This window comes from Cyprinodon tularosa, unplaced genomic scaffold (genome assembly GCF_016077235.1).
Source record: "Cyprinodon tularosa strain WSP-4 unplaced genomic scaffold, ASM1607723v1 ctg372, whole genome shotgun sequence".
Lineage (NCBI taxonomy): Eukaryota > Metazoa > Chordata > Actinopteri > Cyprinodontiformes > Cyprinodontidae > Cyprinodon > Cyprinodon tularosa.
This window is the reverse complement of record NW_024039088.1, coordinates 1,166,632-1,189,722: the sequence shown is the minus strand read 5'-3', so window position 1 is coordinate 1,189,722 and position 23,091 is coordinate 1,166,632. Positions and strand designations below refer to the sequence as shown.

The 23,091-nt window shown below is 38.3% G+C and overlaps 1 protein-coding gene across 3 annotated transcripts in view; it reads left to right on the top strand.

Moving 5' to 3' along the window:
* The window catches only part of slka (STE20-like kinase a), a 28,868-nt gene that overhangs the window by 4,185 nt on the left and 1,592 nt on the right, over window positions 1-23,091 (top strand). Inside the window, exons 2-18 of one of the 3 annotated variants that reach the window (XM_038296559.1) lie at window positions 2,319-2,483; window positions 4,418-4,466; window positions 4,830-4,979; window positions 5,863-5,935; window positions 6,217-6,411; window positions 6,575-6,656; window positions 6,766-6,897; window positions 8,021-9,169; window positions 9,250-9,380; window positions 10,138-10,261; window positions 10,444-10,623; window positions 15,051-15,122; window positions 18,552-18,681; window positions 19,817-19,941; window positions 20,033-20,227; window positions 20,341-20,466; window positions 22,946-23,059. In XM_038296559.1, the coding sequence (XP_038152487.1) occupies window positions 2,319-2,483; window positions 4,418-4,466; window positions 4,830-4,979; window positions 5,863-5,935; window positions 6,217-6,411; window positions 6,575-6,656; window positions 6,766-6,897; window positions 8,021-9,169; window positions 9,250-9,380; window positions 10,138-10,261; window positions 10,444-10,623; window positions 15,051-15,122; window positions 18,552-18,681; window positions 19,817-19,941; window positions 20,033-20,227; window positions 20,341-20,466; window positions 22,946-23,059 (3,192 nt within the window). Of the gene's footprint in view, window positions 1-2,318; window positions 2,484-4,417; window positions 4,467-4,829; window positions 4,980-5,862; window positions 5,936-6,216; window positions 6,412-6,574; window positions 6,657-6,765; window positions 6,898-8,020; window positions 9,170-9,249; window positions 9,381-10,137; window positions 10,262-10,443; window positions 10,624-13,564; window positions 13,658-15,050; window positions 15,123-18,551; window positions 18,682-19,816; window positions 19,942-20,032; window positions 20,228-20,340; window positions 20,467-22,945; window positions 23,060-23,091 lie in introns of all 3 variants that reach the window. The other 2 variants (XM_038296558.1, XM_038296561.1) reach the window with 2 other exon arrangements.

The following is a 23,091-nucleotide window of genomic DNA, read 5'->3' as shown; positions in this document are numbered from 1 at the left end:
GGAAAGCAGTAAGGACCACTTAGAAAAGAGTCAGAAAAAAGGTTAATTGATTGTGTTGATGTTATCACCATAGCAATTTCCTGCACTAGAGTTATATTAACTATATTCCTGATATCATGCAGCTCTATTGGCTGCTTGTGCAAATAGCTGGACTAGTTAATTTTCTTTCCTCCTTAAAGTGTAGAAAAATAGTTTGCAAAAGCAGTGTTATATTCTGGCTAATAAGCAACTAATAGTATCCATTAAGTATGTGTTTAATTATTTGCTTTAGTCTATGTATTAAAGCCGATATAAATTTGGAGAGAAAAACAATCTGTGGAAAACAATGTTGACCCCAGGTGAAGTCAGCTGATTTTCATTGTTTATTTTCGATCTGTGACGAACCATTCAGTTACTAATCTAGCTGTTACTTTAAGGTTGATCACTAACCTATATCCCTGGGTGTCACATGTGACCTCTGCTTGGGATGCTTAACCATTTAGGTTTGTTTTGGTCTGAGATTGTTTTACATCTTCAGAAGATAATACAAATGAATTGCAAGAAAGGTCCTGAGGAGGGGCATGTTTTATATGATGCTCTATGATGATGTGGATCCTTCCTTCCTAAAACTGTTGTAGAAAAATAATCCAGTTAATGTTCTATTTGAAGCTTAACTTGCCTTTTGTTTGTTTCCTGCTGTTGTTAGCTAGATGGCTAATTGTCAGGGAAGTTGGAGAGCTCTTTAGTTTTAGCTGCTTAAAGAGGAAATCCGGTTTTATCCTGACCCAACGTTCTCTGTTCAGAATGAACTTTTTTCAGATCACAATGCTTTTCTCACCAGCGTTTTTCCCAGGCCTTTGATGGCTGCCTCCTCTAGGCGTGGTGGGATTGGCTGCCTGCAAAGTGTGAATCAGCTGTTTAAATGAGTCACAAAGGAAAAGAGAAGCATCCCTAACTCAGGCATGTGTGAAGTACACGTTGAATTGTACATTACAAAGTGAAGAGGTGTGTCTTTTTTTTATAGAGCTTTAAAAACCTACAGTGAATTTCTAAAGCAGAGACTCGTTTCACATTCTTTAATTTAAAACTGAATTGAAAATAAACATTATCTGGTAGATTAACTCGTTTTTTTTTTTTTTTAAGGCAGTTGGTTTGAAAATGCTGTGATCATGCTGACCGAAGCAAAGCAGTTCTTTGTATTTCCTGGATTCTGCTTCTGTATTAGGAAAGGTCTGTCAAACAGGCGTCAGCTGGTATGAAAGGAAAGAGCTGGGGAGCATGTCATGTCAGAAAGTGTAAATATAGGGTCTGACACAGCAGGAAATGTGAACACACTTTTTTTTTTTTTTTTTTTTTCACTGACGCTTTGTCTGTATCCATAAACATAAGAAAAATCAACTCAAGCTTTAAAAAAAAGCCTCAGCTTGTTCATGGATGCCTGGGCATCTCTGCTACCAGCATCTTCAGGGTATCCTGCTGCCAGGTGAAGGTTTAGGCCCTCAAATGATAGCGTGATGATAATTAGCTGAGGTGTAACAGAATAAAGGGGAATAAAGAAGAGCTCAGTGTTAAAAGAGTGAAGGAAGTAAACAAGCTTCATGAAATCATTTTTGGTTATTTATGTTTTGCTTAATTCTGCTTCTATTTATACAAAGAAAAAAAGAAGAAGAAAATATAATTTTACTGTGTTTAGTAAACTCTGTAGGGCAGATTTTTTATTTTTTAAACAGCATTCACGTTCAACTCCATACTGACTTCCTTTATGATGCAAAATCCCTGATGTACATCACAGACGCTGCAGTCAAATGTAGCAATAAAACCTAGTTTTAGAAATACTTTAAACAGCATTGGTGCCTCTCATTAAATTAGCTTGTTATTGTTAATTTTAAGAACGAAATGACACTAAGGCTTAGAGCTATAGACAAGCCTGATTAATGTTATAGTAAGTTGATAGGTTTTACAGATCCTATAAAGGTTTTTTTTTTTGGAGAGAAATTTCATGTTATGGCCTAATCTTTATTGTTTTTTTTTTAAAACAAAGTGGAAGGGTGAAGTTTGGAGGAAAAATAGGTGCGCTTCAACATTAACAGCCCCCTTTCATAGGATTTGATCTATGAAAAAAAGATCAACTGCATTTAATGTTGATCTGAAAGGTATAAATAAAGATACAAGAGGAAATGTGCCACTCTGTGTGTTATAGAGCTATGTAAGTAGTAGGTTTAACTTTTTGAATTGAAAAGTAACTTGAGATCTGTATGTGTGTTGAATACAACCCCTTTCCTGTTTTATCTGTTTTGTATTGTTCCACTTTTTAAATGTTTCGCTCTTGTTGCTTCCAGGCTCAAAACAAGCAGAACGGAACCCTTGCGGCTGCTAAGGTTATTGACACAAAGACCGAGGATGAGTTGGAGGATTACATGGTGGAGATCGACATCCTGGCTTCCTGCGATCACCACCACATTGTGAAACTGCTGGATGCTTTTTATTATGAAGGCAAACTTTGGGTAAGGTACACGCCTTTCCTGGAACGCTCAAACTTCATTTTACTTCTCTTTTTTGAGTCATCCTCATTAATCAATTTTTTTTTTTTTTTTTACCTAAAATAAAAGTTCAAGATTGTTTACTTTTAAAGTTAAACACAGACTTTTTCTGACACAGCTTTGAGATCTCTATTTTTTTCTCAGCTCATTCTTTGTGACTAACCCATGTAGAGCTCATTCTGTGAGCGCTGGGAAGCCCTATTATCTCCTGTCAGATGGTGTCATGTGACTGCCCCTTGTGGACCGGCCACAGCTATAGGAAAATAATGGAATGGTTTTGGTGGCTGGAGAAAGTGGCCGTGAATAATTCAGAGATGCATGCAGGTCATGTCTCTGGAGTCCGTCTCTTAAGCTGCTTGATTAATGCCTAGCTGCCTCCGCTTTGTCTGGCTCGTCCACTTAAGTTATGATTTATTCCTTTGTTCGACTGCAGGATTTAATATGGCAGATATCAGTTTGTAACTAAACAACTGTTGAGTAAAAGTCTAAGGGCCACGGCATGACGGCTGTTACTAGCACCAATGCAGAACAGGTTTAACCATTTTTTCCCCCAGTATTGGGATCCATACATGAGTGCAATGCTCAATCCCGGGCTAGATTTTCTTTTTAAACCATCTGGTGCCTCATAATGCCAAGTACCATGAGGCAAAGCTTAATGGTGTTGAAGTGGTTGCCAGGTTAATCAATTAGCCCCCCAGACTACCACTGTAAAGCTGTATTTCTTCCTTTAAACACATTCAGTAGAGGGGGTGAAATAACAACCTGCATTTATCTAAGTGTTATTATTCAGCAGATTTACTTTATTGGGGAAATAAACAAACTAGCTGCTGTTGCAATAAACAATTTCAGAGCTCATTACAATGGATTCTATGAGCCGTTTGTTCTCAGATGCTGATATTAATGGCTACTGCAGTCTGAAAGTTATTCAACCTTCTTTACTTCTTAGTTTGGCACTGAGCAAAATATAATTCATAACCAGGTACCAACTTCTGCAGCGTTCCTGATAAAGTCTAGCCCACAGATTTAAGGCAATGGTCTTAACTTCATCTATGTCTTTGATCATGAGTGGTGTGTGTGCTGCCGCCGTAGTAGAGTTCCAGTCAGTTGAAGAAGAAGTTGGAGACACACTAGTGTGGCCATTATAGATGCCTGTCTTCAACTCCACTGAAGCCCAAGACAGCCTATCATTTTATTGTAGCCCATTTTGCTCTTTCTTCTATAAGTTAAACAATAAAACTGACACAATAACAACAAATGTTAGCCAAGCCTCAATTTAAACAAAAAAAAAGCATGTATTAAAAAATCAAACAAAACATTAACAATGCATGGCAAATGAAAGGAGAGGCATTACATGTGCTTCAATCTCCAGGCTCAGGCATGGCAATTATGGATGTAAGAAAATCCTTTTAATATTGACTAAAAATATCAGCCAGCCAGCATATTGGTCCATCTCTACTTTTTCACATGTTGGGTTTTAAAAAAAGTAGTTGAGGATCAATGTCATTCAAAATCAAAGCAAATAGATTAAAGTTTCATGCACAGCAACTGCTTTTTTTTTTTTTTTATAAACATGGTGTAAAAACAACAGACGGTCGCAATAAAACATTTGATTTAGAGATGAGATTTCAATTTTCTAAACCTCCTATCAGAACCTTGTAACAGTTGGTTTAGTGCCTTTAACTCTAACTTTCTGTAGAAGCTCTATAAATCTTTTAGAGCACCAATAATTGAAGCGGCACATTTCTACTAAAATGAAAATGTGTCTGGAGTTGGAGCCATTTGTGATCCGATGATACCGAATTGATTAACTCCTAAGAATGTCATCACAGGCTGATCAATAAAGGTTCTCGGAGTTGAATGGCTCGTTGTATCGTTTTACCTCTTTCTTTTTTCTATAGATTCTGATCGAGTTCTGTGCTGGCGGTGCGGTCGATGCCATCATGCTGGGTAAGTCCCTCATCTATAGGAAGAAATGGGGGAAAAAATCCATAATGCCAAATGATACTGTCGTCTTTAAACCTGAAGCAACAACTGGCAGATCTTTATTGCACTGTGGGATTTTCTTTTCTTTTTTCACCCCTCACTGTTAGTAAATTAGCTCAATTTTATCACGGATGCTTTAAGGCCACCTATTTGTAATTACATTTAGATGGAGATATTTTCTGATTTAACTGTCTTATATATCTCTAGTTTGCCTTGGATGCATTTAGTAGACACAAGATGACATTAGGTTGCACTCTGTCCTCTATATGCTGTTGGATACCGTGCAGGAATCCCATTTTACTGAGAGTGTATGTTGTTGATCATCAGAACTGGAGAGACCCCTGACTGAGCCCCAGATCCGGGTGGTGTGTAAGCAGACCTTGGAGGCCTTGACGTACCTTCATGAGAAGAAAGTCATTCACAGAGACCTGAAAGCTGGAAACATTCTGCTGTCCCTCGACGGAGAAGTAAAACTCGGTACAAAGCTTTTAAACTTGATTCAGTGAATGGTCTCTATCTGAAGGACAGCGAGCTTTACAGATGCTCAAAGTATTCCCACGCCTTTAACGTTTTGGTATTGAGTCACGTTACAACTTCATACTTCCAATTTAGTCATAAGCCTCAGTGTGTAGATCTAATTACAATTTTTCCCTAACAGATGCTCTCCATTTTGTCAGATTGAGCGTTAGGCTACTTTTAAAGAACTAACATTTCAGTCTTTATTTGTGCAAAGCTGGTTGACTCTAAATATGCCTTATTTTTGAAAACTGTTTATTATCATGAATCCTTTTCCTTTTACCCGCCCAAATATGCACTTCATGTTTTTGAGATATCACCTAAAATACGTTAAAAAAAAACCTGTGAATGGCTACAAAGGGACCAAATGTTTAGTTCATATCTGAATGCCTCTGCAGGACACTGTACCAACTATATAGATTCATTCAAACTGCATGTTTTTCCCTCATGTATTGTTTATACATCACTGATGGGCTGCAGTTGGTGATGCATCAAATCGGTTACATCATTTTCCACAAGTAAAGTCTTCATGTAGCCACTGTAGCACACATAGCTGCCTTCTCCCTGATGATTCATGTTCTGTAGGCAGACGGTCAGGATGTTAGCCTGGCAAACAATAATTATCAAGCTGGTCAACTGAGACTTGATGATGAACAATCCTTTTAAGCAATGTTAGGATAAAACTAGCTGCAAAGGTTTGGTTTATAAACATGAGATTTTTTAAAAATCCTTTTTAAAGCAGGTTTGTATCACTCTTGTTTAGATTTATGGCAGTTCGACTTTATGCTTCAGTTGGATTTAGTCATAAAAAAAAAAAACTCTTACTGTTAAATTCTACTTTCAGCTGACTTTGGTGTTTCGGCTAAAAATACCAACAGTTTACAGAGAAGAGATTCTTTCATCGGCACTCCATATTGGTGAGTCATGCAGCCTAAATATAGGACGGCACTCCTCTTTTCACTGCTGATTACTTTCTCCCCTCCTGCAGTTGCATTATGTGTGAAGATGGAGAAAAATGGCTTTGTTTATTAAATAAGACTAACATCCTCAGCTTTAAATAATGTTTCAGCTTCTGTGTTTGGAATTCCACACTGAAAACATAGACTCAACATTTAGTTTTCTTTTGCCATTAAAATTAAAAGAGGGTTGAAAGTGAAGTATTGCTGTTGTAGTACTACTCATTGACTGAATGTTGCAGGATGGCGCCTGAGGTCGTGATGTGCGAAACCTCCAAAGACCGTCCGTACGACTACAAGGCTGACATTTGGTCCCTCGGGGTAACCCTCATAGAGCTGGCACAGATCGAGCCTCCCAACCACGAGATGAATCCCATGAGGGTGTTGCTGAAAATAGCCAAGTCTGAGCCACCCACTCTGATGCATCCCTCTCGCTGGTGAGGAGGTTTGATTCTGATAACGGAGGTGCCGCTGAGATGTTTACAGATTCAAGATAAAGGATCATGTTTCATATTGTATATGTCAAAAGTTTCAAGGGAAAGAATAAAATTGTTTCTTGATGTTTGATAGCCATCATAACTTTCAGATATATTTGAACAGGTCTCCAGAATTTAATGACTTCTTAAGGAGAGCGCTGGATAAAAATGTGGACAATAGGTGGAATTCAACACAGCTTCTTCAGGTTAACTTACTTTTCACACCTCTGGTTTTTCAGCTGATCTGATATTTGAGTCATGCAGAGAAATCGTCTTTTTTCTAATTGTACCTCTCACTTGTTGTCACACCTGTAGCATCCTTTTGTGGCCAGTGTGACCGATAGCAGACCTCTTAGAGAGCTTATAGCTGAGGCCAAAGCTGAAGTCACAGAAGTGCTTGAAGATAGCAAAGAGGAGGAGGAGGAGGAAGAAGCTGATACTCCAGCGGTGGGTTATTTTATTGTTTATGGGTTTAAATTTCCTCTGCAGCAATTGATTGTATTCCTTTCCAGGTCTGAATTAGAATGCAAAGGTAAAACAAAAAGATTCAAATTAATCCAGAAAAATTGAAGTTAGCAGAGATTACGCCATGTTTTTGTTAATATAAACATCTATTTTTGGATGATTTAATAATTTATTGCATCACAGCATGAGATTTAGTCCCATTTGTGCATCACATAGGTTTTTCACCAGCTGACAACAAACATTCATTTAATAGTTCAAATAACCTCTTTTTCTAGCTTTAGAATCCCTTTAGGTCTGGATTCAAACTACCGGTAGGCTCTTAAACGGAACCAGTTCAGAGGCCAAACAAGCATTTTCATTTGCTAACAATACCTCAGAAACTTGCTTTTTAAAAGTCATGCTACAGAATATATCACTGATTAATTAACGTAAAATCAGATAAAACTACCTTGACTGAAATATTTAAGGATAATGCATTCAGGCTCTCAATGAGAAATATTTTTGGAAACAGTTGTTGCTTAATGCAGAGCATCAATAGGTGGTCTGTTTTTAAAGAATCTAGGACTAGTTTTGATTATTAATTATTAAAGCCACGTCATACAATCATGTTGTATCTCAAAATGGATCCATACATTGCAGGTTTTATAATATCAGGCAGCCTTAATATCTACACTTGTATAAACCCGTCTAGATTTTTCTGAGCATTAAAAACCTTAAAAAAGGTGCTTTCTACCTGCAAATTGGTAACATAGATTCAACGGTTTTATAATAATGATAATAAACGGTTTTATTCTGAAATGTCAATGTTAAAATGATGAAATTAGTCTGAATTAGTATGAAATGTTAAAATCAAAAATGAAATGGACCGAAGAAAAACAAAAACTTGAATGAAAGAAATTTGTTTAAACTGATTCAAATCTGTTTAGGACTGCTCTTTGATCTAAAAGCTTTTATTTCTTAAAAACTGGTCTTTGCTTCGGGGTTCAGCCAATTATGTTTTTTTTTTTTTTAAGTAAATTTTCACTTCAAAATGTAAAGTTGCCATAATTTAGCTGCTGTCTTACATTTTGTAAATATATATGTATGTTTGTTTTTAATCCATCAGGCAGTTCCAGGGCACAAAAGGGCTCCATCGGATGTCAGCATGGCCAGCTCAGAGGAGGACAAAGTCCCACCTACACCCTCCACCTTGGAGTCTGTTACAGAAAAGACAGAAGCTGAGCCTGGGGAAGACCGGAGCAGCGATAAGCTCTCTGATGAAGGACTCGGAATGAGCGAAGTAGACAAGATGGAGGAGGAGAAGGTCAATGAAGCTTCTCTGGTCCCTGGAACAATAGAGACGGGAAACGACTTGACTTCAGAAGATCCTGCAAAGGATAAACTGGACAAAATCGAAGTTGAGGAGATTTCTGGTGAGGAGGTGTCAAAGCCAGAGGAACCTGTTGATAAATCTTCCTCTGAAGCTGAAGGTACTGAGGAAGAGAAGGAGACCAAGATAATGGAAATACAGGAGGAAGCTACCCAAGAAAAAGAAGACAAAAACAAGCTAGAGCAAGATCAACTAAAAGCAGAAGAAGATGGCATTGAAGTTTCAGTTGAATCACAAGAAATCCCTGAAGATACAGCTGCATACAGAGAAGCCAAACCAGAAGAAGAGACAAATGATCAAGAAGAGAGCAAAGATTTAAATCAGGAGACAGGTGAACACATAATCCAAAACAATAAGAATGAGACGGTCGAAAACACGGACACGGATCATTTACCTTCAGATTTAATAAACACAACTGTGAATGGAGACGGGTATAGCATTGAGGAGTCTTCCACTCAGGCTGTGTTAGAAAACCAGTCGGAGACAAAAGACGAAGTCCTCAAGGAGTCAGAGCAGCCAAAGCCAGAGGATCAGACCACAGCCGAGGATGAAGTACAAGAACAAGCACCAAGTGAATCTAGTCAAGTCATTTCAGAAGTTTCTGATCAAACAGTTAACTCTCAGGATGTCTCTGCTAAGGAAAATGGAGAAAAGGTAACTCATGTAGATGAGGTCATCTCCCAGGATGGCATCTCTGTCCAGGAGAGTGAAACGGATTCAGAAAGCAGGATGGAGCATGGCAGCCCCGCTGTGATGAAGTCAGACGCTGAGAAGGATTCTGACTCTGGAAGCAGCTCTGCTGCAGATAGCAACAGCCTTGACCTCAATCTCTCCATCTCTAGCTTCCTGTCCAAAAGCAAAGAAGGAGGATCGGTGTCTCTGCAGGTAAAACAATCTGCTCCCCCACTCTCTCTTACCAAGTTATTTCTGTTATTGTTGTAAAAGATTCTTTATTATTTTTGCAGGACTTAAAACGTCAGAAGAAGACTCTGAAGAAGACCCGGAAGTTTATGGTGGATGGCGTGGAGGTCAGCGTGACGACGTCAAAAATAGTGACGGATAACGACACCAAAAGTGAAGAGATGAGGTTCCTGAGGTACGGCTGTGTCCCATCTGCGAGCTTCACTGTTGGATCTAAATTTAGGACTTGACCCGTTTAAAGTGGCAGTCTGCCTTGAATAGCTCTCATTCATTTCCCAACTCCCACAACGTTTTACAAATGTCAGATGGTTATCTGCCATGATTCCTGCCTCTTTATGTTCCTGTTATCTCTAATTTGCTCCCTTTTAAAGATTCAGCCTGCTGACAGTACAGCTATTGTCTGATAAACGTGTACATTGTCACTAAAGCATTTTCAACTTTGGAACTTTTCCACATTTTGTACAACAACTAGTGTTGTGCCGATGCCATTTTTTGGCCCAGATACCCGATACCTGGCTGTGCAGTATTGACCGATACCCAATACCATACCAATAGCACCTGTTTGAAATTGATGTATATGTGTATATATGAAGAACTGCATACTACTTGGATGTAAAATAATCGCCATCATGGCTTTTTCAAGCTGCTGCCTACCTTTGTGAAGCAGGAAAAAGATTGATACAAAGTGAAATGATTTGAAGTTTGATTTTTACATCATTAAAGATCTAAAATTAAAGAGGAATAACAGTTTAAAACTACGTATATGTTCTTCAAGGTAAACATAAGAATAGAGCTCTGATTTAAAAGGATTGAGGGTGAGAAAAATCTCTTTGTTTTGCCAATGATCAGTTTATTGCATTTTTTTGTACGTTTTTGCAATGAAGCGTAAAGGTTGTTCTAACCTAAAAGCTAATTTTGATCGGTTTCTGCAGGCGGCAGGAACTGAGAGAACTCAGACTCCTTCAGAAAGAGGAGCAAAGGGCCCAGCAGCAGCTGAGCAACAAGCTGCAGCAGCAGAGAGAGCAAATCTACCGGCGCTTTGAACAGGAAACTACTGTGAGTCACTTTGTTTCTACCGCAAGGGGCTTTTTCCCTTTCTTCAGTTATTTTCCTCCTCTTTTTCTGGGCAACTCCTCAGGAATTAGAAGGGTTGATATAAAATTTGTAGCCCATCTGGACCATTTAGAGTATAAAAAACTGAAATTCCTACCGCCATCTCTTCCCATTTGCTTCGACAGGCAAAGAAACGTCAGTATGACCAAGAGGTGGAGAACCTTGAAAAGAAGCAGAAGCAGACGATTGAGCGACTGGAACAGGATCACACCAGCCGGCTCCGAGACGAAGCCAAACGGATCAAAGCGGATCAAGACAAAGAGCTGTCCAAGTTCCAGAACATGCTGAAGAACAGGAAGAAGGAGGTATGGAGCTGCATGGCAGTTTGTTTCGGGGTTCAGCTAATTTCTACCGTCTGTCTTTTGTTATAGTTTTTCTTCAACAGTTTAACTACCAAACTAGTTAAACTGTAGTCTCTTCTGTCTAGTCTTGTTGGAGTACTGTGGCTGGCTGCTCTGACACCCCTGTGTCCTCTTCCTAGTAAACATCATCTCTCCCCTTCTCCTTTAACGCTCCTTAATCCATGTGGTTATTTCAATCTTCTGCCTAAAGCTGCTGCTTCTCTATCCTCTGGCTCCCTCCAGAGAAATGGCTTCTTGGGGGTTATTTGTCTTTTAAAGCCTTTTAATAAAGGTCAGCCTTACTGTCATTCCCTCCCTCTTTAGCAGACTGTGCTTGCTTTGCTGGATGCTTCAGGTCTCCTCAGAGCCTTTAAGATTTGCTCTCTGCAGCTTTTTTCCCCTTCCTCTGCGCAGTGCAGTTATTGGGCTTCAATCCTTTTCCTCTTTACTTGCTGTTAATTGTGCTGCTTCCCTTTTATATTTAAATTTCAGCATATTATTAGCAACTGCATATCTAATGTGTGTGTAGTTTGTTTATAAAATCTATGTTTTGCTTAGACATGTATTTTGTGTGTATTGAACTAACCATGTTTGTTTTATGAGTGTATGAGTTTGCATCGGTTATGGGATGATCGGTTATGTCTTTAAAGGTGTTGGGTCTCTTTGGGTTAAATAATCCTAGCTCTGTTTCAGAGTGACTGATATGGAATTACATTTGTCTATGATAATTAGTCTACTGCTAACTTGTTCTAACAAACTCTTGGTCATATTTCAACAGAAATGGTGTTGATCCATGTTTGGCTAAGTTTATTGAGATTAGTGATATAATAGAAATGATTAGCTAAGTACAGTTGGCATAAAAAGTGTACAGACCCCTCTTAAATTTTCAAATATGATGACATTGCAACAGTTTTCAGGGAAAAGAGACTATTTTTGGGGGCTCCAATTAAGTGAACTCTGCTGAGGACTTTTATTTAAGTCAAGTAGGGGTGTAAATCACATCCATCATGGCGATTCGATTCGGTATTGATTTCCTGACCCAACAATTTGATTATTTTCGATGCTCAAGAATACACGATACGATTCGATTCGATTAATTGGTTACATTTTTTTTTCTTTTTCTTTTTTTTTTCTTTATTTTATTTATTTATTTTTTTTTACACCTTACAAGGCTGGACAATGTTTCAAATTTGAAATAAATAAATAAAAGCTGTAATATCGTAATGCATTTTTTTGAGAAACATGAGCAAATAACAGAAGTAGAAAAGTTGCATCAAAAAATACTGCAAAAATGAGTGCAATGCAATACCTCGGCTCCAGACGTCCCCGCCCCCTCCACAGACGCTCCGCTGCTCCTCTCCCAAATTGTAGCTGACCGCAAACAGTGCCACAGACACGAGGCCTGCTTGTTTTGTTTTTATGACCGAAATTGCGGAAAACAACTCGTGAAGTCTGACCTGCTAGAAAAGCGAGATGCGCAAGATCACTGGGACCCTTTTTCCACCTGGATCTTCGCTCTTTTTGGCCCTCATGTCCCTCCGTCGTCGGATTAAACTGGCCCCAACTTCCTCACCGCCTCGGCCGTATCTAGACCCACAGCGTGTAGCGAAGACTACGCTTCAATATTGGGGATAAATGTCTGTGTCAAGCTCACTGCAACACACTGCTGTAAGAGTATAACCAGGAAGCGAGGTAGGAGGGCAAAATAGGTTTAGCGCCACGGGAGGGAGAATTACGTCCAGGAGCAAATGGATAAAAATAGACCGGAGGAAAAAAAAAACATGAATCGATTATCTTGCGGACGTGTCGATGCATCAGATTGTCGGCTTTTGCATCGATGTATCAATACAAAACGATTATTATTTACACCCCTCAAGTCAAGTGTAGTAGTTAAAGAAAAAAACGGATTAAAATGATAAAATCAAACAAATAGCTGAAATGTAACAATTCACTTAAATCAATTTCTACTTTATTTTTTAGCCTTTAAAACTTAGTTCCATCTGTTGGAAGCGTAACCCCACAGCATCATGTTGCCATCACTGTGCCTAACTCTATATATTGGTGTTCTGGTGGATGTTGTTTTTAATGCGAAACAAACCTTTCGATATTGTCATCCATTAAAGTTTCAGTATAACACAATAACTACATGATTTTGGAAGATCAGAGCCAAGAGGGTTCATAAATAATGCCAAGAGACGTTTTTGATGCTCCTATCCTGACTGATACTTTTTGTACAGTGGGATTATTTGAAACCTGACTGCCTGTGTTGACTAAAGCTAAATGATGCAAAAATCTGTTTTTCTCACTAAATGGTGAGATTTATCAAGAGGTACATCAGCAAAGTATGAGTTTGAAGGTGTATGCAATGACACCAACAGCTTATGATACACTGTTTTATTTCCCCTGCAACAGGTTAGTCATGTTGCACAGAATATAAACAACATCAAAGATGGAAGAGATTTGATCATTTAAAAGGGGTGTGTACACTTTTGTGATCCAGTATTGATTCTTTTTTTCTTTATTTAGTTATTCCATATCAGTCACCCATTTTTCCTTAATCTTGACGTTCAGAATATTCACACCTGTGGCTTTGGTGGAGGTAATGCAAACATAATCAAGCTTTTTCTGGGACTAACATCTTCTGGCATGCATCAGTCAAACCTATTGTTTAACAGCTGAAACTTGAATGTGAAGAAATGGTTTAAGGAGAATCGAAAGGTGAGGTGGCAGAAGGGAAAGGGAGGCAGAGAATCAGCATGTTGGCGTTAAATCTAATCTGTCGGTGGTTGGATGCTGGAATTCTTCTCTCAAAGAGGGCTGTGCACGTCTCTCCGGTTGTTGGGCACTATGTCTGATTTTTGAGAGCAACAGAGAATCATCTAGTTTCTGCATACTCACGCTGTAGGCCATTCAGGAAGTCGGACAATCACCCAAACACATGCGAAAAGAGCTCATGAAACGGGTAAAAGAGGACCTGTCGCTCCTTCAGACTGCAGAGGTAAATCATTGCCGTCTGAGACGCCACCTGTTCTCTCCTCCTGTTTTTATTCTCTTCCTGACTCAATCCACTCCTCTGTAGTTTCTGTTTGCCTTTCTTTTTAGGTTTTGTTCTGATTCCTAGTGAAGGTGCTCACCATGTTTATTGCCCAAACTGGTCAAGATGTGTAAAAAGCCTTAAACTAGCTTCATCTTGTTCTTCAGTTGTAGAAAGCATTAAATCTCATATTTCAGTACATCTAAATGTGAGATTGTAATTTAGGTTGTATTTTTTAATCTAGAATTTATTTTTATGTTGGTTTATGAGATCCTCAAATCACTAGTCCACAAGGTCTTTTTACATGGGATGTAAATTTGACAAAACAAAGGTTCTTTTAGTCAGCGACCACTGATTTAGGTCTACATTTCTCTCGTCCCCATGGATAGCTTGGAGTTTAGTAAGAAATCAAGAAAAATTAAGATGACAGGATTCAAAAATGGGTTTAGAATTTTTTTAGGGCACATTTAAAAGTTTTGTAAGATGAGTCTAAAAGTTGAGATTTTTGAAGAAACACTCTTGGTGGTTCTGGGATGAAACAAAAAGGGAACATGAAAGGGGGAAAATTGCCTCAGCGCCCAGTAGTAAGCATGGTGGAGGACCTGTGATGATGTGGACCCCTTCTCCAAAATCCCTTAAAACCTTATTTAAGTGCGAGTTTTAAAATGCCAACCTCCTTTAACTTTGTTTTTGTTTTTTTAACTCTTTGGAATATTCGTGACTTACTTTGCATTTTGGCTTCTGCATCAACTGGATGCTATTTTTAGTATTAGTGTAGCTTTGAATAAGATGTTTAGAGGCAACCAATAAACTGAATGCTGTATTTTTGCACATTTGACCTGCTTACGCCATTTGATGCAAGTTATAAGAGGAGAATGGTGTAGGCCTCACGATAGACGGCTCTAGGCGATTTAAAGTTTGGTTTCTAGGAGGATGCATCTGTGCTGAAAATCCTTTCCAAACTTTGCCTTCCAAAGCAGACTCAGACCTCCTTTTCCTATGAAAATTTCTGGTTATGATGCGCTTTTAGCGAGCAGCGTAACAAAAACAAAAACATCCCCGCTTCTTTGCATGATTGATTCAAATAAGATGCTGGAGATATTAGCTGCTTTAAAGCATGCCGTTATGAAAGGTACCATTATGACTAATTAATTGGCTTCCTTCTACCATTTAACCAGAGCAGCCCCCCCTCCCCCATTAAGTTAAGCTGACTGACATTCCCAAAGTGGAAAACATGTCTTGCATAACTCTGGAAGAGCTGGTGTGAGTGAGTGAGTGTGTGTGAGAAATCCTCAGCCTGCTGCGAGCCATCTGTTCCTGTGATCAAGGCGAGTGCGCTGTGTGCTCTCCTCCGCAGGCAGTGGCCCAGGTTATGATACAGTCTTTTCAGTTATCCTCATGCGCACTCTTCAACGCTCAGATGCAGGATGTAAGTTGACCCCCCACCTCCTCCCCCCATCCCACTTTCTCTCAGTTTCTGGCCCATACTTAGATGTGTGTAAAGTTCAGCGACAGGACTGTCTGTGGTGGCTCACCTGTACTTTGAGAACTACACATGTAAGCATGGGCGGCGTTGGGCTTGTAGTATTTTGATGTTTTTGTATTTCAGTGTCATCACTGTATTTGTGCAGTGGTCCCTTTCTTCCTCTCCCGCTCAGTATTTTTTTCCTCACCAGTCCACAGATGTCCTATAACTGGTTTGTGTAATGTACATGGTAATTACATTGTGTGCGCAAAACTGGATTGTGTTTGGCTTAATTTGCTGGTAGTGTGGGTTTTGATCTCTTCTGTCTGAGTACATGTTTTTATCTGTTTGAGCGATTATATGGAGACAGCCTGGGGGGTGCCTGAAAGTCATTTTTTACATTATTACTCACTGTTTAAAGCAGCCTAATTAGATTACTTTAAAAGGAAAAAAATAATACTAGTAAAAACTATTACAAGGGGATTCATGAAGAATTCTGCTGCAACTGAATGCTGTATTTAAGAGGAAATTGAGTTTTGGTAAAGCAAAGTGAGAGAATCAAAAGAAGAGATCCACCAATTAGAATTTGGGCTTAATTTTCATATAGTGTGATATATATATATATATATATATATATATATATATATATATATATATATATATATATATATATATATATATATATATATATATATATATATATATATATATATATATATATTTCTCAATATTGTTGCAAGCAAAGATCACCTTTATTAAATAAAACTGTGAAAAAAATCTAATCCAGAAAAAAGGTTTTCAGTGACTTAAGTTTTATTAGACTTTTCAAATGATATATGTTTTTGTATTGTAATTTTTTCAAACTTTTATTTTTTAAAATCTTTAAATTTTATTCTTCAAATTTCAGTTTTTCAGATTGTTTTACAAATTGCATTCTTTTCAAAAAGCTTTTTACAGATCATTCTCCTCACTTCAAACCTAATATAAACATTACCAACATCCATGCAAATTATTAGAAATGTCAATTCTCCTCATTTCAGTAGAAGTAGTAGTGTAATGCTACTAAGCCAGCAATTTGTTAAACTCAACCTGAAAAACGAAAATTTGAAGAAAAATTTTTTTTTTTAAGTATAAAAAAGAATTTTAAAAAACCAAAATCTGAGAAAACAACATTTTAAACCTCTTTTTTGATTCACATGTTTTTTTGAAGTTTCATTTATAAAACATGTTCCTTGCTTGAAGCATTATTTGGAACAAAACTGACTCCATATTTCCATTCACAAATTCTTTTTCTTAGTTTGACCCTTTGATTTAGTGTTAGCCTTCATCCAGATGTAGATCTTATTTTAAAGGTCAAACAGAGCAAATTCATGGGTGGAGGATATGCAAAAATAAACATTTACCACGTGGAAACAATTTTCCACATCTGAAAATCAACTGCTGCTGCAGTTTCAGCTTCTTTTTCTTTTTTTCAGTACGTCTGAAGGTCTCGTGCAAATTGACATCTAAAAAAATATCTGGTCTTGGTGGCCACAAAGGAGACATTGGTACGATGCTAGACAATGGAGAGAGAGATCCTCAAAAATAAAAATAGTAGAATATTAGTAAATATTTGGGACGGCAGACAATCTTTATAAAGTTAAAATCGAAAACAACAAAGACAACTTTCTCATGTTTTATATTAAAATTTTTGCTATATAAATGTAGCTATATTCATAAATTCAATTATTTTCATAACACTCAGGCTACCTTTGTTAAGTGCTCTATAAAAATTATTTTGTATTATATTATTATCGCCTCCAACTCCATGGCTTAGAACCTCATCTTTCCTTTACATTCACTCTGGTAGAGCAGACAATCGGCTCATTTTAGGAGCGAAACCAATTGGTTACACACACTAAAAGTGTCTCATGCAGTTTAGAGACCTTATTCTGAATCTTTGAAGATAAGGCCAATAGATTGTTGAATCACCTTCTCACTCTGTAGAGGCATTTTAATTTTAAATCATTTGTTGAATCAGGCCTTCCTCTAAACCATGCTGGAAAGAAGTCTCTTCTCTTCTACACGCCTTTATTCACCTGTTTCAGTCTCTGCCACCATTTTGCAAAAGACGTCAGAAGACATTCAGCTCCTAAAGGAAAGATATGCGCTGTCACAGCAGCAGAGATTTCCTTTTTCCTCCAGGTGCGCGCCATTCAACCTGTTGCCAAATGCGGCAAACTTCTGCAAAAACCCTGGAGCTTGCGCTGTACCCCTTTAAAGGCCAGAGAAATATTTTTAAATAAAAAGCCTAATGTTTCCATTTATGGAAGGTTTTTTTGTTGTGCCGCTAATAGCAAAAAAAAAATACATATAGATTTGATCAACAAAGTTTGTTTTCAGGTGTTTTTTCTAGCTCATGTTAACATAATAATCTCAATATTTATAAATAATTTTTACTTCCTTTGTTTTGTCAGTAGGTTGTGAAATTCATGTTCCTTCATTTTCCATAAAACAAAATGTTTTCTTTTTTTGTTTTAACTTGTAAAATTGGATAAAAAATGATTTTATTTAAACATAAAACAAATGTATACAATAGGTTTTAACAAACTATTAAATGTCTTGTGGGTTTTACAGCTCTTGACAAATTTTGTTATTAAGAGGGAAAAAAAATGTGTCTTTTTAAATTGCAACTGTTGCTGACCCCTGGGCTAGTAACAGAACGAACTTTAGTGCAACTTCTATAAACAGCTCTGTTTGTCTCAATACAGACAGTTTTAGACTTTTTTTCTTTCAGAGTAAAATAAGCTAGTTATTAGTTGACACCTAACCTAGTTTCTTAACTGGTACAAACAGCCTTTGTGCCTTTATTCATTGTATAGCAAAGTGCTTTAGCACTTCTTTAAATAACTTTATTTTAAATCATTAAATTTATACTTTAGGACTAACTTAGCTCAGACTGCCGTCTATATGTGCTGCTTCTTGGCTGCTTATATAAGGTGCGTTCACTGGTCAGAGAACATATAAAGTTGAGTTGTGGTCGGTCCGTACATGATGATGATGATGATGATGATGATGGACCAGAGTGTAAAGCGTCTGCTGGGTCCTGGACATTGTAAACATCAGTTTAGATGTTTTCCTCTAAGCTTTTTTCTTCCCTTTCATTGTGGATTATTGTCATCCATAATGTTCATCTCCTCCTTTCAGTCCAGTTGTTGATGTGACACAGCAGTCCTCTGTGTTGGACTAAGTTTGATGTGGGTTTTATATAATTCAGTGTTGTAAAGCTTGGATCTGTGTTTGGACTCACATTTTTTCATTTTGCCTATTTTTATTCTGGCTCTTTGCTGTCTCCTCCTTATAACCACGTCTGGCTTCTCATCACTGCTTCCCCTCTTCTCCATGGCTCCTCAGGAGCAGGAGTTTCTGCAGAAGCAGCAGCAGGAGCTGGATGGCGCTCTGAAGAAAATCATCCAGCAGCATAAACTAGAAATAGCCACCATTGAGAGAGACTGCCTCAACCACAAACAGCAGTTACTACGAGGTAAGGAGACAGAGGAGGAGCAATGAAACCAGTGTACCGCTCCTAACAAAACAGTCGGAGTTTGATCTGACCTACATGATTATCATGATACATGATATCACAGATTATCTCAGTAAATAGGAAATTCCTTAATGTGTATCAATTGTACACTTAAGAAAACAACAGTAAAATCTTGTATTCTCCAGATTCATTATAGATTAAATGAAGCATTTTTTTACATTAATTTCTGTGCTTCGATTTTTTTCCTGCAGCTATAAAACCTATAACCCAATTTCTCTGAGAACCTGATTAATATCTCTAAAAAGCAAATGTATATTTCATATATGATAAGAATTATAAAGGCAATTCTTAAAGTATTTTTTTATCCAAAAATATAAGCCTACTAAGTTGCATGAAAATAATCTAAAGATTCTCTTTGGGATTTTGGTAATTTAAGCAGCTTTACTATGATCATTAAACCAGATAGGGTGATATTTAGCAGAGTGGGCAGGTCAAGACTTACCGAAAACTAATTAAAATCAGCATCTCCATAAAGCCTTCTGGAGAATGAGGCAGGAATTGCTTTAAATTTCTTGTTGAATTTAAAAGGTAGCTCTAAACTACTGCTTTAGTTGCTGTGAAATTCCTAAACACAGTCCACTCAAGGCTGCAGGTGATTATTCTTTCACCTGTGCACCTTTTCCCTTCAGTTTTTCCTTCCATTCAACTTTAAACAGGCAGAATCTTAAGCAATGAGCCCTTGTGTCTCATCATCTTTAGCCCTCTGGCTCTAACCCTAGGGGTCTGTTTGGCCTTATGTTAAATATCACTGAAACTAATTCTGTTGTTTTTATTTTTATGTATTTAAATAGAATTACAGAGACATGCTAACTCTTTTATGTTAATCTAATTTCCTTAGATGGGTGTGTAGTTTGACTGCAGCTCTACCTGTTTGTGTTGATGTCTGTTGGCCTTCGGTTTATTTAACCGGTGACCTGTGCCACCTGGGAACTCACTGGTTCTGTTTGAGCAGACATGCTGCAGCCTGTCCAACTCGCCTCTCTGTCCTAAAAGAAGTCCTACCCAACATGTTTGCTAATTTTGACACATCCGCCGCCTTTCCTTTAAGTCTTGCGTGTTCCCATGTGTTCTGCAGCACGAGAGGCAGCCATGTGGGAGCTGGAGGAGCGCCACCTACAGGAGAAGCACCAGCTGCTGAAGCAGCAGCTGAAAGACCAGTACTTCATGCAGAGACATCAGCTGCTGAAACGACACGAGAAAGTAAGTGATAAGAGAAGACATCCAGATATAAGAACGTCATAATTCAGAATTGCTTGGTTTGTAAACGCCTGCTGGTGTCTGCTGGTGGTAGGAGATGGAACAGATGCAGCGCTACAACCAGCGCCTGATAGAAGAGCTGAAGAACAAACAGAACCAGGAGAGGGTTCGCCTGCCCAAAATCCAACGCAGCGAGGCAAAGACTCGCATGGCCATGTTCAAGAAGAGCCTCCGCATCACTGTCACCACACCTCTGACCCCAGAGCAGGAGCGGGAACGCATCAAACAGGTGGATTTATCTTAGAATGACAGCGATGCCCCCTTCCCTAGCCACTCCATATATTCATTTTTGGACAGACCGGCTGATGGGTTTTCCTGCTGTTTTTTTCCCTCTCCATCTAGTTTGCTGCACAGGAGGACAAGAGGCAGAAGAATGAGAGAATCCATCAGCACCAGAAACACGAGAACCAGATGAGGGATCTCCAGCTGCAGTGTGACTCCAACATCCGCGAGCTGCAGCAGCTGCAGGTCACATTAAAACACGTTCACTGTCTGACAGAAATATAAAGTTTGAGCGATACTTATCAGAAACGTACCCTCTGCTCTTGGAAATGTTTATTTCCCCATTAAGTGATGCAGTTTAGGTTCCAGCTCAGCTTCTTAAGTGCTAAACAGCTCCTAGTGGAGGAGGTGTTGTGGTGTTGGCTGTCATTTGTTTCTTAAATGAATAAATTACAAAGATGCTTCCAAACAGTTTGGCTAGTCCTGCTGGCAGATGTTCAGATGAACCACATACAGGTGCTGGTCATAAAATTAGAATATCATGAAAAAGTAGATTGATTTCAGTAATTCCATTTAAAAAGTGAAACTTGTATATTATATTCATACATTACATACAAACTCATATATTTCAGATGTTTATTTTGTTTAATTTTGATGATTACAAATGACAACAAATGAAAATCTCAAATTCATCATATCAGAAAATTAGAATATTACTGAAGACCAATAAAAACAAAGGATTTATAGAAATGTTGGCCAACTGAAAAGTATGAACATGAAAAGTATGAGCATGTACAGCACTCAGTATTTAGTTGGGCCTCCTTTGGCCTGTATTACTGCAGCAATGCGGCGTGGCATGGAGTCGATCAGTCTGTGGCACTGCTCAGGTGTTATGATAGCCCAGGTTGCTCTAATAGTGGCTTTTAGCTCTTCTGAATTGTTGGGTCTGGTGTATTGCATCTTCTTCTTCACAATACCCCATAGATTTTCTATGGGGTTAAGGTCAGGAGAGTTATCTGGCCAATTAAGAACAGGGATACCATGGTCCTTCAACCAGGTACTGGTAGCTTTGGCACTGTGTGCAGGTGCCAAGTCCTGTTGGAAAATGAAATCTGCATCTCCAAAAAGTTGGTCAGCTGCAGGAAGCATGAAGTGCTCTAAAACTTCCTGGTATGTGGCTGCGTTGACCCTGGACCTCAGAAAACACAATGGACCAACACCAGCAGATGACATGGCACCCCAAACCATCACTGACTGTGGAAACTTTACACTGGACTTCAAGCAACGTGGATGAAGTGCCTCTCTTCTTTTCCTCCAGACTCTGGGACCTTGATTTCCAAAGGAAATGCAAAATTTACTTTCATCAGAGAACATGACTTTGGACCACTCACCAGCAGTCCAGTCCTGTTTCTCTTTAGCCCAGGCAAGACGCTTCTGACGCTGTCTGTGGTTCAAGAGTGGCTTGACACAAGGAATGCGACAGCAGAAACCCATGTCTTTCATACGTCTGTGTGTGGTGGTTCTTGAAGCACTCACTCCAGCTGCAGTCCACTCTTTGTGAATCTCCCCCACATTTTTGAATGGGTTTTGTTTCACAATCCTCTCCAGGGTGCGGTTATCTCTCTTGCTTGTACACTTTTTTCGACCACATCTTTTCCTTCCCTTCGCCTCTCTATTAATGTGCTTGGACACTGAGCTCTGTGAACAGCCAGCCTCTTTAGCGATGACCTTTTGTGTCTTGCCCTCCTTGTGCAAGGTGTCGATGGTCGTCTTTTGGACAACTGTCAAGTCAGCAGTCTTCCCCATGATTGTGTAGCCTATAGAACTAGACTGAAAGACCATTTAAAGGCTTTTGCAGGTGGTTTGAGTTAATTAGCTGATTAGAGTGTGGCACCAGGGGCCATCAATTTTGAACCTTTTCACAATATTCTAATTTTCTGATATGATGAATTTGAGATTTTCATTTGTTGTCATTTGTAATCATCAAAATTAAACAAAATAAACATCTGAAATATATGAGTTTGTATGTAATGTATGAATATAATATACAAGTTTCACTTTTTAAATGGAATTACTGAAATCAATCTACTTTTTCATGATATTCTAATTTTATGACCAGCACCTGTACAGCCTCTCCTGCAGTGCCACCTGCTGGACAACTTAAGTTATCTAGCACTGCTACCGTTATCCATTTAAATACCGTAGCATGACCTGCCAACTAACATTTTTTTTTGCATTTCAAAAAAGTTGATACAGTTAAATCATTGAATCAGGAAGAGCTTGTAGTTAGGAAAAGAAAAAATATGAATTGGCCTTCAGAAGTAAGATGTGTTTTGCTTTTCTGAAAAGGTACCTCTTTCATTTTTATTTTTTGGGGCTGCAAGTTTTCTGTCTGACAACTGTGATATACAATCAGAGACTTAAGAGGCTGCTGGTTAATTATATAATCTGACATAAATGTTTGCAACTTTAAAACTGCAATTTTCCTAACTTTTTTTGATAAAAATGATAAAATGTGAGCATCCTGTTGTTTTTTGTTTTCTTAATTTTACATGAATAAGGGAAGAGTTGTCCTTTTTAGGAAACCCATTGTCTCATGAGCTCCAAGATGTAGTATTACAGATAAATAGAAAAGCTGACATATCGAGTTCATTGTAGTGATCAGAGCAGATTTAAAAAACATCAGACCTTTATTTTGATATCACCGTTCTTTTTACTATTTTAGAATGAGAAATGCCATCTTCTTATTGAACATGAGACCCAAAAGCTGAAGGAGCTGGATGAGGAGCACAGCCAGGAGATGAAAGACTGGAAGGAAAAGCTGAGACCCAGGAAGAAGGCATGTTTATGCTTTATATACTTGTCAATAAG